This window comes from Sinocyclocheilus grahami, unplaced genomic scaffold (genome assembly GCF_001515645.1).
Source record: "Sinocyclocheilus grahami isolate Dianchi unplaced genomic scaffold, SAMN03320097.WGS_v1.1 scaffold10.1, whole genome shotgun sequence".
Lineage (NCBI taxonomy): Eukaryota > Metazoa > Chordata > Actinopteri > Cypriniformes > Cyprinidae > Sinocyclocheilus > Sinocyclocheilus grahami.
Genome location: NW_015505189.1, coordinates 2,530,803 through 2,548,672, shown reverse-complemented (window position 1 = coordinate 2,548,672; position 17,870 = coordinate 2,530,803). Strand labels below are relative to the sequence as shown.

Sequence of the window (17,870 nt, the reverse complement as noted above, 5' to 3'; positions counted from 1 at the left end):
AACACACAATGGCCCAGCTAACCAATCACAGCACATTTCGTGTTTCAGAAGGCGGACCTTCATTTGATACAGGAACTATTAGAGCCGTTCATGCCAATGAAGGCTAATGAAGGAAGACACACACTCACACAAAAACAAATTCAGTATACAGTTTATTTAAAATAGGATATACTAGGCTTACAGGCAAGCAGGTGATTGTGATTGTAATAAAGGCAATTTTATACTTCACTGAACAGAAATACACTGTTGTGTTTTCTGCTTGGATGTTACAGTTAGCTTTTTATTATTATTTATAATAAGATTTTGTGGCTATGAGTTCAAATGTCATTATGTGCATAATTGTCAATTTTTCATTTGAACAAAGTGACTGATCCTTATTTAGATAGTAGTACAAATAATAAGTGTTTAATGCTTATTTTTTATTTATTTTATTTTATTTTTTTGGCTGGACATTTTTGGGGGGGCACAAGGAGAATCTGGTGGGCATTGCATAGCAAATTCAAAGTAAGAGATAAGAAAATAATTCCTTGTAAAAAAAAACAATCATAACAAAACATACATACATACATAAAATTATTGTATTTGACATTTCTGTCACTTCTGAAATGATGGCTATGCCCCTGGTGTGACAAAATGTTAGCCTATATAATACTTTTAAAGCTCTTTTTTTTTGTTGGCATAACTGTATGTAACATTTTGGCTACATATGCCATGTCATGCCATAGCATCATTAAACTAGCGTCTAACAATGGACAAAAGGTTTTTTTTCTCTAAATATGGTTCTCTAACCATAAAGGCTGCTGTGTAATTTGCCCCCTGACTAAGCATTTAAAGAATTTAGGGGAAGCATTTAAATAATCCTGTGAATGCAGAATCGAATTGTGAATCGAATTGAATCGAATCGTTCTGAATTTGCAAAAATCGTTCTTGAATCGAATCGAAAACCTATTAATCGTGAATTGAATCGATTCGCTGTCCACCCAAAGATTCACAGCCCTACGTGATAGTATGTCCCAAAGCTTAGCTATTCTTTCTCAAAAGTGTGTACTTTTTCTTCACTAAAAGAGTACATAGTAGTATAAGGGCGTAGTATAAGTAGGCACATTGGGATGCAGCAAGTGCGTGACACTGTGGTTGAATGTGATAGAAAGAGTCCCTCCCTTTCGTACTTCCCTTGCGTCACCCCTATCGTCCTAATGAAGAAACCGCCCCTGCTTTTGGCTTAGTCAATCACTCAGTCAGCAGACATCTGTGGTTATCTACATACATCCTTCAAAATGTCAATTCTTAACTTAAGACGTGCAGGATGAAAATGAAGGCAGTACTGGAGAAAGATCATATCCCTAAAAATCAGACCTACCCTCTAAAGACTGGAATACACGACACAAATTTTGTCCCGATTTACAGTCTGAAGAAGTTGACTAGTTGCTGAAAGTAAGAGCCAGTCTGCAGATTTGAGATGACAGATTTCATAGAAAAATCACGTAATGTGTGATGGTCACAGACTCTTGATTTTTAGCTTCAGACTGATTTAATCCAGTCGGAGGAGATCAAACACATTTGATATTTGAGTCTATTTTAGAACATGTTGCTTCTATTTGTCATGCGTCTCCTAGCAACAAGGCAGTTTCTGCCAGAGCCGTGGAAAACTAAAGCAATAAGCCATGGTTTACAGTGAATTTATAACAGCTAATAATTTATGCATTTAGCAGACGCTTAAAGCGACTTACAGTGCATTCGGGCTATACATTTTTTACCAGTATGTGTGTTCCCTGGGAATTGAACCTACGACCTTTTACGCTGCTAACGCAGTGCTCGACCGCTGAGCCACAGGAACATTCAAATGTATATATATATAAATTCACTGTAAACCACAGCTTCACAGGGCTTATTGCTTTTATAAAACGGTTATTCCAGATACGTAGTAAGGTTTCACATAATAAAACAGAGCAAATATAGTGTAATGATATTAATAAAAACAGTATTTTTCCACCAAACAGTTCCTCAGAATCAGTTGTGGTTGCAACAAAGTGGTTTCCAAGCAAAAGACAAACGTAAACAAAGGTGTGTGTTTGTAGAGTAATTTACAACAGCTTCGAACGTGGCTCAGCCAATTAGAATCAAGGACCGGAACGATCAGTTTTATAAAACGGCTTTTTAGCAACAAGTGAAAGATTCAAGTATTCTAATATTATAATTTAACAGCAATCATTTATGCAATGGGTCATTTTGTCATCTTCACTAATGAAGATGCAATAAGAAGTAAATGCAATGTTTTAAAGGGAGATAAAAAGCAGATCATTAAAGCCGGTTGTTGGGAAACGTGGTCATGAGAGGAACAAGTTTCACCATCCTTCCTTTAAATAAACAAATAAATAAAAAAGGTGTATGTTTTTATTTATCAATGCAATGCCTGCTTTTTGTCTCCCTTTGGCACCAGAAAAAGAAAGCCACATGGATGGATAACAATGATTAAAACTGCAAAAAGAGAATGAAATATACTTTAGTAAGTATTAATCACTTTTATTAACATTTCTGTTGTACTCAGCACAAGCTATGTGTACCAGGTCAAACGGATGTGGTGGAGAGGGGGAAGTGTGAAAAACGGCAGGAAAGAGGGTTTTGGTGTTTTTTTTTCAAACAACTAATATCAAAACTTTCAAAACTTTTCACTATGTAACAGGGAATTTCTAAGCAGGCAATGTTAAATTAAACACATATGTCCATATAGTCTTCTATTATATGGAAAAGTAACAAAATGCCATGCACATATCAAAAATGCACATGCAAAATTATAATGCACCGATACTTACAAATATTAACATTTGAAATACGTGAACAAAAACTGCTGCAAAACTGAAAGGTTATGAATAATTACTGAAAAACATGATGAGAATATAATGCTCTAATCTAACTCTTAGAATAAGTTCACTGTCTTTTGCATGTATTCATCAAAAAAATTATCCTAATTTATCATACTGTTACATTACAATGGCTTCCCAGTGACAGCTCGTTGTGAAAAAAATAGGGGTTGCACATCAATGACTGAATGAGTCATTTACTCACTTTATCAGAGATACATATATGATAAAGACAACACTTATTTTTGCACATACTGTGCTTGCATGCAGTCAGCCGTTCATCCAGAAATGTAAAAGACAGTTCTTTTTTTCTTTTTATTTAGTTTTTTGTTATTAAAACCTTTGAGTCATACATGATTATTCTATCTCTCAACTTGTTTCCTTCTTACAAAAGCAGATAGCTATATGTGTACAATTGTCATGTAAACTATGTCGATGTAAGCACGAGAGACCTAGCCTACATGAACATTCATTTTGGTCTTGTGAGTTGAATAGACCCCATTGATGCTCTCACGTTGTGGGCATGTGAGCAGTTGTTTCCTTCTGAGCTGTGACTGTTCATTTGCCATTTTTTGTGTACAGCGTCAACGTCCATTTTTCTTCGAAACGTCTCCGTTGTGAAGTAGTACGCCACGGGGTCCAGCATTGCATTCAGGCAGGCTACCATGAGGCTATACTGGTACGCTGTTAACAGTGAGCACGGATTTTTATAGTCATCAAGTAGCACGAGCATAACATGATATGGCAGAAAACAAAACAGAAAGATGGCAACGTTTGTTATTATCATCCTTTTAATCCTTCCGCTGTCTACTAGGTCGCTAGTCTGGACAGCTGTGCTTTTACTTATAGCTCGGATGAGCCCCCATGAGCTGACAATTATAACAGTCAGTGGGATCCCAAACCCGACAATTAGAGTGGAAGCGAGAGCAGGTTTCTGAGTCGAAATTCTAGGAAAACTACTAAAACATGTGATGTTGTGCAGTGTATTGTCTTGCTTCTTTTGAAAGTAGATCAGCAAGCTTGTTGTAATAGTTAGGATCCAGATTCCCAGACACACGCACCATGCTTTCTTGCGTCCCTCACGGACACGAGAAGACAGCGGGAAGCAGACTGCTACGCAACGGTCAAGGCTAATGCACGTGAGGAGGAAGATGCTGCTGTACATGTTACTTAGCAGTATGACACCAGCAAATTCACAGATTTTCAGGTTTGGAACCCCCAGCCCCCCGTGGTAATAGATCCGCACAGGAAGTGTACAAACCAAAATAATATCAGCAAAGGCCAGGTGAATCATGTACACGGTGGTGTGTGAGCGTGATTTAGAGTTACGGAAAAAAATCACAAGTGCGGTCAGGTTGAGGATTAGTCCAAAAATGAAAACCACTGAATACACAACCACAAAAACCTGGTCTTTTTCTGATTTTGGACATGTCAAATTCGTAAGATTTGACATCGCTGATCTCAGGATTTATCTTCTTGACTAACCTTCAATGGCCTGTAATGACAGAGAAGCAAATGGTTGTGTAATGATGGTTAATGTCAATATCATGCCTAACAATCTTTGCATCAAGAAGAGATCTTGGTTATTGATTATTTGCTCAATATGTTCAGCAGAGTATTGCAAGAATGTATAGTAGTTTGTGTGCGTAGGAAATACAAAAGTGTCTGAGAATAAACCTTTCCTCCTACTCAAAGTGTTTAGAAATGAGTATAGGGTTGAAATGTGTATTTCTAAAGGTCAAGTGACATGAACAGTCTCATAAAGGGTACAGTTTCAGATCTTGCCATCCTGGCACCCACACATTTGTCATCTTTATTGAAAAAAATGTTGCACACCAATTATGTGAGCTAAAAAAGTTGAAGAAAAAAGAAAACTTCTGTATGTTCTGATACTGTCTTTACTTCATTGTCTTATTAATTGTCTTATTAGTTATTATTATTATTATTGTGTTGTATAAGTGATGTTTTTACAGTAGAACAGAAAATGAGTTAACAGAAATGTCAAAGCTGTCCAATTCAGTAGCAATCTTGCGTGGTTTATTAAAATATATTTATAGCCTATGTATGCTACTTGCATACTAAATGAAAAGAATACCTCTAGACTAACATGCATTACTTTTATAGAAGTTGTTAAAAGTCAGGACTGCCCAAAAACATGCCATTTTAAATGTATTTATAGATATGCCATATGGCAGTGAAGTCAAATACCTTTAATATACATGGAATTTCTTTTAATCTTTTACATTTACAGTATTGGTAACACTTTGCAATAAGGTTTCATTTGTTTACATTTAATTAACTATATTAATTAACATGAACAATAATTATATAGCATTTATTAATGTTAGTTGATATTAAGTTCAAAACTTACTAATCCATTATTAAAATTTAAAGTTGTATCTGTTAACCTAAGTTAACATGTAGAAAATGATTATGGGGATGTTGTAATTGCACTCACCGTTTGTGTTTTTTAGAAGAGAGTTTCTTCTGTTGGTACTGATGCCAATGAACCAAGACGTCTCTTGTGCTGCAGTCTCATCTCTTCAGTTTACTTCAGGAAATGCGTTTGCGGTGAGAGCAGAAGCAATCCGCTGCTTGTCATTTTCTTTTTAAGGTCTCCTCTTATACTGCTTAAAATACTAATGAATGAACACAAACATACATGCAGAAACACTCCAAAAACCACACTGAACCACATTGAACTCCTCAGTAGTAAGTCACATAGATTATCACAAAAGTGCAATAAAGAAGTAACCCAAGACCAGTTAAAATGGCGTTTTATGAGTTTTATTTCAGCCACTACAACCAAATACACTAGCTAAATCTTTTTTTTTTTAAAGAGTAAAATGCTTTAAACATCTGGGTACATTCAGATCATAGTCAAAAAAGTCCTGCCTGACATAAAAGTGGTTGAATATGCTATTACTCTTGATACACATGTACAGATGTAATTCAGCAAGTGAACTTAAAAAATGTTTTGAAGAACATTATTTTATTATATTTTGCCATGTTAACATAAATACATTAATATTAACATAACATTGACTATTATTAAAAGATCTGGATAAAATAAGAAAGAAAAACTTATTTACATTTATACAAAAAATGGACAATTTTTATTTTTATTTGGAAATTAGAAGTAAGGTTGTTCTGCCACATTTTCTCAATCTGTTATTCAATCTCTAAATAATGTTTTTATAGACAACATATAATGTTAGTCAGTGAAGTACATTTTGTAGGTCCTTTCTTGTTTATTACTATACACTCCCACATTTGCTAAAGGTCACAGATCGATAATGAAGACTGATACGTGTCTGGTGATAAATCTTGATCCTGTGTTATCTGGCTGTTGTCATTTTGAACTTATGCCACCTAAAGGAAATAGAGCATAATTTAGATCCACTATCAAAAAATTGTGTAAGACACCATGCTGAAACCATAAATCAATCTTTCTATTAGATATTGCATGACTATTAGTAATAAATGCGGTAAATGAATGATTTGACCTTTAGAAATGAAGTCACCTTTGTATCTAAAGTACATACCTCTTTGTGATTGCATGTACCACAGATGCAGCCAAAGAGACCGTTGAGTACCTGGAATCCACAGAGCAGCAGCTCTAAACAAGCGGCCACCAGCAGGGCAGAAAACAGGCCAATATTAAACACCACAATATTTTCTGGCTCTTCGCAAGTTTCCCAAATGTCAGTGTTTCCCAAGTAGCTTTCAGTGCTGCAAACAACAACAAAAATGGTCACATTAAAGAAAAAGAAAACAGTAACTCTCCACAAACACAGTTAATAGGGACATAGAGAGAGAGGGAGAGCCTTTGTTCCTCTCTATACATTTTTTCAATAAATGTTCATTTTGGAAAACAACCTCTTAGGCCCTTTGAAATGGGACGGACCATTCATTTTCATACCTGTTTAGGAATGGTCTGCTCCATGTATCATTTTCAAGCATGCAAACTGGTCCACGAATCAGTCCAAACACAGCTATAATGCCACTGTACAGGGCACCAGCCAAACCAACTGCAGCGAAGATAATGGACAGGAACATCTAATGGGCAAATACAACACAATTGGCAAGGGTCACTAAATGGAAAATGTAGAAGAGCATATTTGATCATGTTTGGAATGACATGAGGGTGAGTAAATGTTGATAGAATATTTCTATTTTGATGAATATTCCTTTTTAAAGTAAAGTAGACACACCAGCTTTAATGCTTAGGCAGTATTTCAATTACTGAAGTGTATTAGTGTATTCAAATCCATGACCCTGGAAAAACTTACCCCACAGCGGTTTGAACAACAGCCTTGTCTCCCTGTGCTGTGGATGTGGATCGCAGGGATCAACACCTAAAACGGAAAAACAGTAGCTATATCAATATATGTGACACTGGACCACAAATCCAGTCATGAGGATAAATTTTTTAATGGATTTTATACATCAGGGCTTTCCACTGATATAGTAACCTATATGTCCGAGATACAACTATTTAAAAATCTGAAATCTGAGGGTGCAAACAAATCAAAATATTGGGAAAATCGCCTTTAAAGTTGTCCAAATAAAGTCCTTTAGCAATGCATATTACTAATGATAATACATTTTTTATATATTTATGGTAGGAAATTTACAAAATATCTTCATGGATTATGATCTTTACTTAATATCCTAATGATTTTGGGCATAAAAGAAAAATCGATACATACAATGTATTGTTGGCTATTGCTACAAATATACCTGTGCGACTTATGACTGGTTTTGAGGTCCAGGGTCACATATTAAAGATATGTAGCCTACAAAGTATGCTCTCTTTTTAGGATATTCATGTAAATAGTGCCTATAAACTGGTCAGACAACACCAGCAGAAATGTCAGGGAAAACTCAGTGACAATACAATGAGAAAGAGTAGAATTTCCTCACCAAGATGCCTCCTCCAACAACACCTCCCATGTATTTGATCTCATCTGTAAGACGGTAGAGTCCCTCTGCTTCCTCCTTGGAATAAATGGTTTGAAAATCAGGGAAGAACAGAAAAATGTTGCAGATGATGGACAGCAGTGCCAGCGGATAGAGACAGATGCCAATAAACTTGGAGCACTTTCCTGTACACATGATGTAAATATTTTGTTTAATTAAAAATGAGAAATATTAAGTAGACTTCAGCTGTGTAAGCCTTTCTTCTCGAGTGCTAAAGTGAGGAGAGGATGAATTATATACTGTATATGACTAGACTAGCACACCTACCTGTGAACAGGTCAGTTACTGATGTCACATTTTAATGATTTATTAGTTGCCATAAAAATGATGACTGTACTTTGAATTACCAATGTCACTCTGTCAAAAACTTTGTTCTTATAAAGCTTCTGTTATTGCTAGCCAATCATACATATGACCTCAATAGGTGCAATGGTTGCAATATAATCTATTCAGTGATGTCATATGATAATTATTATATCCTGGCATCTATCTTTAAAGCCAGATATCAGTGAATGTTATTAATTTTTGGAGGTGTGGGCCTGCGTGTGGCTCTTTACTGAACTCTGAACCTTTTATTGCATTTATGTTCAGATCCCACATGCTCTCTTATCGAAAAATCTATAAACCAGCAGCGGAAACTCTGACCAAGTTCACACTAGTACATCAGATATTTGCATAATTGTATTCCATGTAATGACTGCATGTCAAACCTATTGGGTAATTTTTACTTCTGGGACAAAATTGTCCTCAGAAGTGAGCTAAATCTGATAAAAAAAAACTCCCTTTGAATGCCCAGGTATATGGATCAAGGTACATATATGTTAATGTTTCGATAATGGGAGAAGACGTAACATTTTGTATCATTATAGTTAGTGGAAAAACAGTGCCATGTGTCAAGCGCAAATCAGATATATAGTAATATTTATTAAGAAGAGTCTGAAAAGTAGAACAAATACTACTTTATTTAATAAAGTCCACATTGGTTCTTGATTTGTTTACCACAACACTCAAATACCCCATCAACATAAGCTGCCATGGCAATAATGAAACGAGAGGTGAGACTTTCCTGAATGCATATTCTTTGGTTAACCACTGTGAGAAACTTGACATTAATGAACTTTACCTGACCTTAACATCAAGTAAAGTTAATTTCTGACCTAAATAATGTACAAAATGTAAAATATTGTACAGCAATAGCTCAGCGAGTAAACACTTACTATAACTTTTAAAAGCAATTTACATCCATTATTTTTGACAGCACTCGTGTAGAGTAAATGTTCTGTGCTTAAATATTACCTGAATAAGAATTCATTTCTTAAGCTGATGCTGCAGGTCCTAAAGAAGGTTTGGGATGAGGATGAGAACAAAAACACATGCAAACACAGTAAAATGCTGTAATTCATATTTATATTGACAAAATAATCATAAAGCATATATTTTGACAAGCCATGGCAAACAGCTTTAGCATGAAGCAATGATTTAACATTTAGGTCACACAAAAAAATATTAAAAATCATGCAAATGTCTTAGATTGCATGTTGCTACTCTTGATAACTTTATATAATTGCCTATTGTGACTGTACGTAACGGTTTAAAAGTACAAAAAATTCACAACAGTAGCCTTTTTTCCCCAAAAGGTTTCATTTTGTATTAACCCTATACAAAGCATTAAGATGCCACACATAAAATGTACATCCCCAGATTATTTTAGTCAAAGTCCCATCTTTAACCTCACTTACTGCTGAGTTACAATCATATCTTCCATAGCCATCTATTGTCACATGATCTAAAAACAAGATAAGCCTAAAAATAACCCAAGCAAGTGTGTCACTGCCTTGAGCACTCAACTGAAAAACTAAGACTGAAGTATGAATGGTCAACACTGATAAATGAAGTGCTCTCATTTCACATCTACAGTAGCTGTACAGTGTCAACACCAAGGTGCAATTTTAAAATCCCTGCGTCAGACTGGTGATATAAATGAATGTGTTCTTTGTGATCAAGGTTTCATAATTGCTCAACAACTCAAGTCCAGGAGTGCGTCAATGCCATTATTCCCTGTGGACCCTAAATAATGGCCCGTGTCCGGGAATGATCACATCAGCCATCTGCAGCGCCATCTGTCGGTTGGTCTCTTGTATCTGAGGATTCTCGCTCAGCTCCTTCCATGAATCTTCATCATGGCAACGTTCAAACAAGTCTCCAGCGACAAGGACCGTCCCCTCTGATGTTCCCTTCACCAGGACACTGACATCTCGACCCATGTGGCCAGGCGTGGGAATGACGGATACCTTGTGGATAAAGTGGATCAGTTCATTATACTTGTATGCTACTTCAGTACATAGAAGAGTCTAATTATGGCCATATATGACATGTGAATAACTTACAAAATCATCAATAGGGTATGGCTCTCCCTCAGCGAGCTGGTTGGGCAGATATCGATCCCCCACGCTTATGTCACATCCCACGATTATTTTGGCGTTTGGAAACAACCCCAAGTTTCCCACGTGGTCAGAGTGACCGTGGGTTCCGACTACTGTAGCAACATTATCTGGTGTCAGACCCTTCTCCTTCAGTTTTGCGACCAGAAAGTCTCGATCCCATGGACCTCCGGTGTCTACCAGAATAGTCTGTGGTCCGGTAATTAAAGAGATAGTGCCGTCAGCTCTAAACGTCCCGTCTGATTCAGCTGTGCAGTAGCCCTCTTTCAACACTGAGACGCAATACGGTTGGCCTGAAATGTCGGAACTTAGTCCCGATTCACTTTTTCTTATTGAGCGATTCGTGTTCATTTCAGCCTGTGTAATTGGGATAACTTGAGTGCTGCAAAGAAACAAAAAATTACCACATCTAAAATTCCATTTTCACTATCGCTTCTACGGAGTGTCACTGAGGACAAACTAGCAAGGTATCTTTTTACATCGGCGATATGGAACCACCTTTTGCTGACAGAAAAAAACAAGTCAAATTTTATACACATACTGGTATTACTACTACTACTAATAATACATTTCAACTAAGAAATCATTTGGGCCGCAAGTCGTGGGAACACAAGTCACTAGAAGAGTTTCCATAAATAAAGGAGACGAATTACAGCAGCGCACGACATCACGTGACTTGGTTAGCATCATGGCGGAAGCGGTTGCAGAAACCTCAATTATGGACCCTTTCAAAGATATTCTGGTTAATTATTTAATGCCAGAAAAATGTTACGACGAGTTCTTTTTGCAGTTCAATCTTCTGCACGGTAGGTTCACATTTGATGAGTTTAGTGGTAACTATAGATAATTGGAAGATATTACAAAGCTTCTTTCCTGGTATGCTTACAACGATTCAATGACAAAGTGGATTTTTCTCTTGTAAAATATCGGAACAGCTATCGTTTTAGCAGCTTTGGTGCTAACTGCATTATCGACTTTAGGGGTTCGACTTTTGAAAGATGTTTATGAATAATACAGTGGGTGTGGCAACAAGTTCACCAAAAATACAATAACCAATTATAGATACCAATAATAGTGATGTCTGTTTTAAATGTTTGCTCTGTAGCTTGCATTAAAAATATGGTTAGCTGTGCCCAAACTTTCTCATGCAACCCCCTACAAAGTCATACTGAATCCTGATTTCTTCTTTGTGATTTTTCTATAGTGGATTGTCTGAAGATTGTAATCAGCAAAGGCCTGGGCATTGGGATTATTCTTGGGTCTGTATTAGGTATGAAAACACCCACCTTCATCTTTACAACACACAAAAACCCAAACAATTTTCTTCTAACACTGATGCTTTGTGCATGTCTCTTCACAGTAAAACTACCTCAGATTCTAAAGCTGATTGGTGCCAAAAGTGCTGAGGGGCTGAGCTTTAACTCTGTGCTACTGGAGCTGTTTGCTATAACAGGCACCATGGCTTACAGTATTGCCAACAGCTTCCCTTTCAGGTAAATCAATAGTCACACCTTTTCATAATTATGCTAAAGTCTGGTAAACATTTGTCCATATACAAACACCATGCATTTATAAATATCAATCAACAAAGTGGAAAACTGTTTACTGGGTACATAAAGATATATTAACATGTATTTTATTTTTGACAGTTCCTGGGGTGAGGCACTTTTCCTTATGCTTCAAACTGTAACAATTGGTTTTCTCATACAGCACTATGGAGGAAACACCATCAAAGGTAAGAGGACGATTCGACATGTCTTTCTAATTAAAAAAAATTGTGTTGCTCACATTTATTTTAAATGTCAACATTTATGACGCACCTTTTGACTGCTGTGATTATTTGCAGGTTTGGGGTTTCTGGCAGTCTACTGTGGTCTGCTGGCAGTCGTACTCTCTCCCGTGACCCCAGTGTCCGTTGTTACTACCATGCAAGCCTCTAATATGCCAGCCATCATCTTTGGACGGGTAAGCCGGCCAAAAAACAACAATGCTATTCAACAGCTGACCCAGCAGAAATATATTTTTCTTGTAATGTATCCAATTTTCTCTGTGTCTTCAGTTAATTCAGGCTGGTACAAACTACAGAAATGGACACACTGGACAGCTATCAGCTATTTCAGTGTTTCTGCTGTTTGCAGGCTCCTTGGCACGCATATTCACTACAGTGCAGGTAAAACCACTATAATGAGCTGTCATGCAATATTTTAGAGGACAGAAGTGTCTTATGCTCACCAAGGCTGCAAAAAAACCTTTAATATTGTGAAATGTTATTATAAATTAAAATGTAAAGCTTAATGTTAATATATTTGAAAATGAAATTTATTCATGTGATTGTGAAGCTGACTTTTCAGCAGCCATTACTTAAGTCTTCAGTGTCTCATGATCCTTCAGAAATAATTCTAATATGCTGATTTGATGCTCAAGTAACGTTTTTTTTAATATTACCAATTTAGAAAACAGTTGTTCTGCCTAATATTTTTGTGGAACCCGTGATACATTTTTTTAACGATTCTTTGATTAATAGAAAGTTCAACAACAGCATTTATTTGAAATATAATTTTTTGGAACAATGTAAAAATGTATCTAACGAATTTGATTAATGTATCCTTGCTGAATAAAATTATTATACTCATCAAAAATGAATGGTAGTGAAACTTGTTTATGGTCCTCTTTGGCTTTTATATTCATTTTAAAACAGTTTGAAATAGTTCCATTGATAAATGCCCATTTTAATGTGTCCTCTGTACAGGAAACGGGAGATTCCCTCATGGCTGTCACCTACATCATTTCTTCTTTCTGTAATGGTGTGATTGCAGCTCAGGTCCTCTACTACTGGAACAGCAGCCCTGCCCTCAGGAAGAAGACTGAGTAGATCCGAACAGCAGGCAAATTCAGTGACCACTCAGTTTGACAAAGTGCACTGAACAGCCGATCGGGGAATTAGATGTACTTTAATCAAAATGACGGTTCTTGTGAAATTAAGCTCTGTCCCTTGGTCACTTGTTAAAAAGCATTTATTGTTAACATATCAGTGCTTACTTGAGAGGCTGGCACAAATACTGTATAATGAACACATTCACGTATTCCAGGTGCCCTGAAGTGGACCAAGAAGCCAGTATGGTGAGGGGTGCTTCTATAATTATTGAAAATTTTCCCCCCTTTTTATTCCCTTTTATGGTTGTGGGCTATTTAATTAGGCTGTAAAAATGTTTTTATCCTTTTTTTATTAATTTTTTTTAGCTCAGGGAAAGGAATGGTGTCCATTGTATTCTTGCATTCAACCATACATTTACAAACATTATGTAATAAATCTTCATATATTATTGCTGACATACTGTCTTACAGTCTTATTGCTCACTTTACCCTGGCTCCCTGAATAGTCACTAAAACACATGTAGCCATTTTGAATTCAACAATTCTGTGAAAAAAAGTCTGCCAAGATTTTTTTAAATATACATTTCAGAATTGTGAAAATGACCAGAATACTTTAAAAGTGCACAAATGAAAATATGTGTCATCATATGCTACAGGCAGCCCTACTAGAACAACTATTATAACCCACAATAAATTATAATTTTTTTGTTCTATGTAGACTAATCCAACCATATGGACACTATTTCACAAAGTCTTCCAGAACGTTGAAATGCCCATGTTGCTTCACACTCTAGAAAAGACGTTATGTTGCATTTGACAAAACGCAGGGTTTTCTTTAGGTTATGTATAGATACTAGTGAATCAATTACTGTTGTATTTCTTAAGTTGAAATGCAATAGTACATGTAGCCATGCTGTTGAGTGTAATCATTACTAATGGCAAATTGGTGAAATAGAAATTTACTACAAAGCACCCATCAAAAGCAAGTTTCAAGCTGTCTGCAGGTAAAAGGACAATTTTATTTGAATGATGGAAATTGCATATTTGCACACATTTTGTGAATTTATTTTCCATTTTTGCTTGTGAACATCTGTTGTTCATTGTCGGTTTATTTCATGAATGAAATATTACAAATGACTGTGATTTGTTTATTTTCCCCCCATATCTAAATTTGCAGTGTACTTCTGACCACTGAGTAAAACATTTCCATCAGATAATTTGTAGTGTCTGTTGTGTGAAAGGCTTTTAAAAAGACACAAACAGTTGTAGGGGGAAAAAAGCATTTAAATAAATTGTTTTATTCTTATAAGAAGCTGTGTTTTTGCATTTATCCATTATGGATGGTTCAAGTTAATGAACAGTGATACATAATTATACCACCAGAGAGAAGCAAAGAGTCGATAAAAATACAATTGCTGTTAGTATTCTCCACTGCATTTTATTTTGTACTACACAAACGTGTTAACCACAATCTGATTTGAATTGGAATTTGCTCATAATCTTCATGGTTATATGTTAATTAACAATGTCACACTAGCGTGGGCTAATATAACTATCAAAGATCCTATCACTATGTACTTCCATGAAGTGTTAGTCACCTTGAAGTTTTGAAGCCCATTCTCGACCCATCCGCAAGCACTACTCTTCACCACGATGGTAAACCTATAAAACTTCAACATAAAAGAAACCCCTTGAAATGCCAAAATAACAGAGCAGTAAACAATAATAGATCTCCCCTTTATTATATTTATTCTCCTTACACAATCTGACGCGAAGCATGCTGGGAACTAGAAATCTGCTGCAACTCAAGTCAGTTTAAGAAGTTCTGCTTACTAATATAAAATTTTGCGTTCACATAACTTTTATGTACAATGCACTTTCAGTAGTATTTGAGTGAAACAAACTAATTTCCTTTCATTAGTTTAAACTCTTCGGTTTTACAGTGAAGTAGAAAGCATGGAAAGATATACTGGCAGTATTCGTTCTGGTTCAGAATGCATTCAGTTGCTATTTTATTAAGACCACCTCAAGAAGTCTGAAATCAATTAGCCTGAAACCCCAATAATATATAATATTCTTTTTTTTTTCTTTTCAAAATGTAGTTTAATGTTGGCAAATGAAGCCTGTCTAGCTGGATGTGACTTTAACTCTCCCAGGGCTGTCATTTTTAATGCTACTTTAACTTATAGCATGCACTCCTGCACTGCAGTTGCCTGTTTTTGTTCCAGTGTTACTCATACATGGCCGTTATTTCTCGTGTGCTTAATTCTCTCTCTTTGCCCAAATGTAACTGGTACCATTGAGTCTCCCATTGGTCCAGATGAATTGGTCGCTCTGTTTTCTAGATCTACAGAGGGAAGACAATCAAGAATGTCAGAGCAGGCAGACAAACAGAGTTAAACAGCACTGCTTGAACAATAGTACTCATGCACTCAGACAGGACGGCTGAATGCAAATGGCAGAAAGATAAGCCACAGGCATCTAATGAGAGTGTTTATCTAAATATTAAAAGCAGTTAAAGCAGGAAGAGCAAATAATTTCTCTAATATAAACTCAAATTATAGCGTTCTATTTAATTTCACCTTATTCATGCACAGACACTTAAAAGGACTTATGAAATGACAATACATATTACATTTAATTTAGTCTTAACACTGACAACCAATTTGCAAGCATATAATTTCAAATTACATCTTTGATTAATTACAGTAATTTAACAGATAGCTACTCTGGTCCCATGCAAAAAGTTTTCTGTGCCTTTATTTTACCATGATAAAAACTGAGACTAAAATTAAACTAAGAATTGATGTGTGACGTGACGTGAAATGTGTGTGAGACAAAAGAATGAAACAATAAACAGGTATAAATCATTTTAAATAAAGCAAAAGATAAAACATAATACAAAAGAATCTCCAAATCATCCACCCATCCTCCAAAATGCGTATCCTTTGTATATAATGTAGTGGAATTCTCAAATCAATTATGACAAAAGTTTACAAGCACCATAAAATTAGCTAGAAGAAATGTTTTTTCCATTTTTCGATGCTTCGGTGCTTCAAATTTAGACTGCACATTTTCCTTAAACTGCATAGTCAACTCAACAACAGCATTTTAGTTTGCTTTCATGTAGGTAGTGTCATTCCCGTAGACACTGCCAAAAGCAGAAAGCATCCGATCTGATGGATATCTTCTCAACCCCACCCCCAACTGCAACCGGCTATTCTTGCTGATCGGCAGGGCTAGGCACAGTTCATGTCAACACACCTACTGTCAATGCTCATCAGACCCCATTTCCAATAAACTGTCAGACAGAGAATGAATTTTGTTTTTGATATTTACAGTTGAAGATAGCTAAAGATATGAATGAAGGTCATTACAAGTGTAAATATCCTTATTTGCACTACCATTCAAAAGTTTGGGGTCAACACATTGTTTTTTCTTTCCTTTTTTTTGAAACAAGTTAATATTTTTATTATGCAAGGACACATTAAATTGATCAAAAGTGACATCTATAATGTTACAAAAAATCTGTTTCAGATAAATGCTGTTCTTTTGAACTTTCTATTCATCAAAGAACCTTAAAAATGTTCCACAAAAGTATTAAGCATCACCATTTTCAACATTGATAATGATAAGAATGGTTTCTTGAGTACCAAGTCAGCACATTAGAATGATTTCTATAAAGGATCATGCAACAAAATTCAGCTTTTCCATCACAGGACTAAATTTCATTTGAAAATATATTAAAATAGAAAACAGTTGTTTTTAATTGTAATAATATTTCACAATATTATACCTTTTTTACTGTAAATTAATAAATGCAGCCTTGGTGAACATAAAATACTTATTTCAAAATCATTCAGAAACCTTTCTTTTAAACAGTAGTGTATAACTTATATGTAAATAATATTCAGTGGAGTAAGGACAGAGGAGGCACATTAGTTAGTTTTTGAGAGTAGTCAGGTTTTTTTCTTGACAGTTAAATGAATGTATAGGCCTATTATTAAAATGCATAATGTTGGATGACACAGTGTTGTTTTGTTTGTCAGGCCTGTTGGAAAGTCCTCAAAGTTTGGCCAATATTCCTATCTTATCTTATCTATATTCCTATTTCCCGTATCTATATCTTTTAATCAGCAGTATGCACCACCACCTCCCCTCCTATGTGGGATGCTTGACAAATGTCCTATCCAGCCTATAACGGCAGATTTCATGTGTCAGACCGGTTTGTCAAAGATATCTTTAGCTCCCACCTTTATGTCAAAGTATAGACAATTTAGTAACATCATAGGTATGCCTGTTAACATGTATGTTAACATTGCATGCCTAAAATCACAGGTGATGGATTTATCTTTTTTAGAAATAGTAATCCTGAGGTTCTTGTTTCACTCTGCCTCTGTTTCACCCCACCTCGCTCTCCCTTGATTTGCTGCAAGACCAGTCTTGCCCGGGGTGTGGTGCACTCATTAGTGTTAGCTGTCAATCACTCTTTCATCACTGCACAAATGCTTCCTCTATTAACCACATTAAGATATCTACACGTGCTCTGTCAAAGCCATGGATACTCAGAAAGGTGGGCTTAGACCTCTGGGGTCTCTATGTTTTCTATTTTTATCAAATGCATTTTTTTTCTCTACATTGTTAAAAAAAGTCCTGTAGTTTGTACAGAAAAAAAAAACTGCCAGAATAATTGTGTAAAAAATACAGTTAA

The 17,870-nt window shown here is 35.8% G+C and overlaps 4 protein-coding genes across 4 annotated transcripts; 1 reads left to right on the top strand and 3 right to left on the bottom strand.

Moving 5' to 3' along the window:
• Window positions 1-2,856: 2,856 nt before the first annotated feature.
• On the bottom strand, window positions 2,857-5,369 carry LOC107593654 (lysophosphatidic acid receptor 6-like). Its single transcript, XM_016283485.1, has 2 exons — window positions 5,320-5,369; window positions 2,857-4,356 (listed from the first exon to the last, which is right to left on the bottom strand). The coding sequence occupies exon 2, from the start codon at window positions 4,312-4,314 to the stop codon at window positions 3,331-3,333; it is 984 nt and encodes a 327-aa protein (XP_016138971.1). The 5' UTR covers window positions 4,315-4,356; window positions 5,320-5,369; the 3' UTR covers window positions 2,857-3,330.
• Window positions 5,370-5,847: 478 nt separating this feature from the next.
• On the bottom strand, window positions 5,848-8,045 carry LOC107593686 (transmembrane 4 L6 family member 5-like). The gene is made up of 5 exons (XM_016283535.1): window positions 7,788-8,045; window positions 7,154-7,219; window positions 6,784-6,920; window positions 6,407-6,593; window positions 5,848-6,233 (listed from the first exon to the last, which is right to left on the bottom strand). Exons 1-5 carry the CDS (start codon window positions 7,977-7,979, stop codon window positions 6,225-6,227), a joined length of 591 nt encoding a protein of 196 aa, XP_016139021.1. The 5' UTR covers window positions 7,980-8,045; the 3' UTR covers window positions 5,848-6,224.
• A 1,202-nt stretch (window positions 8,046-9,247) lies between these two features.
• LOC107593676 (metallo-beta-lactamase domain-containing protein 1) lies at window positions 9,248-10,730 on the bottom strand. Its single transcript, XM_016283524.1, has 2 exons — window positions 10,232-10,730; window positions 9,248-10,135 (listed from the first exon to the last, which is right to left on the bottom strand). Exons 1-2 carry the CDS (start codon window positions 10,634-10,636, stop codon window positions 9,896-9,898), a joined length of 645 nt encoding a protein of 214 aa, XP_016139010.1. The 5' UTR covers window positions 10,637-10,730; the 3' UTR covers window positions 9,248-9,895.
• Window positions 10,731-10,915: 185 nt separating this feature from the next.
• On the top strand, window positions 10,916-14,528 carry LOC107593662 (mannose-P-dolichol utilization defect 1 protein-like). Its single transcript, XM_016283498.1, has 7 exons — window positions 10,916-11,091; window positions 11,490-11,555; window positions 11,646-11,778; window positions 11,935-12,020; window positions 12,132-12,250; window positions 12,345-12,455; window positions 13,035-14,528. The coding sequence occupies exons 1-7, from the start codon at window positions 10,974-10,976 to the stop codon at window positions 13,155-13,157; spliced, it is 756 nt and encodes a 251-aa protein (XP_016138984.1). The 5' UTR covers window positions 10,916-10,973; the 3' UTR covers window positions 13,158-14,528.
• The last annotated feature ends 3,342 nt before the right edge of the window (window positions 14,529-17,870 follow it).

Bases quoted from the DNA above. Each gene is read 5' to 3' on its own strand.
- LOC107593686 (XM_016283535.1), bottom strand. From the start codon at position 7,979: ATGTGTACAGGAAAGTGCTCCAAGTTTATTGGCATCTGTCTCTATCCG. The intron at 6,921-7,153 runs GTAAGTTTTTCC...TTTGCCCATTAG, and splicing joins GTTGTTCAAACCGCTGTGGG to ATGTTCCTGTCCATTATCTT. The intron at 6,594-6,783 runs GTATGAAAATGA...TGTTGTTTGCAG, and splicing joins AGCAGACCATTCCTAAACAG to CACTGAAAGCTACTTGGGAA.
- LOC107593662 (XM_016283498.1), top strand. From the start codon at position 10,974: ATGGCGGAAGCGGTTGCAGAAACCTCAATTATGGACCCTTTCAAAGAT. The intron at 11,092-11,489 runs GTAGGTTCACAT...ATTTTTCTATAG, and splicing joins GCAGTTCAATCTTCTGCACG to TGGATTGTCTGAAGATTGTA. The intron at 12,456-13,034 runs GTAAAACCACTA...TCCTCTGTACAG, and splicing joins GCATATTCACTACAGTGCAG to GAAACGGGAGATTCCCTCAT.
- LOC107593654 (XM_016283485.1), bottom strand. From the start codon at position 4,314: ATGTCAAATCTTACGAATTTGACATGTCCAAAATCAGAAAAAGACCAG.
- LOC107593676 (XM_016283524.1), bottom strand. From the start codon at position 10,636: ATGAACACGAATCGCTCAATAAGAAAAAGTGAATCGGGACTAAGTTCC. The intron at 10,136-10,231 runs GTAAGTTATTCA...TTTATCCACAAG, and splicing joins CATACCCTATTGATGATTTT to GTATCCGTCATTCCCACGCC.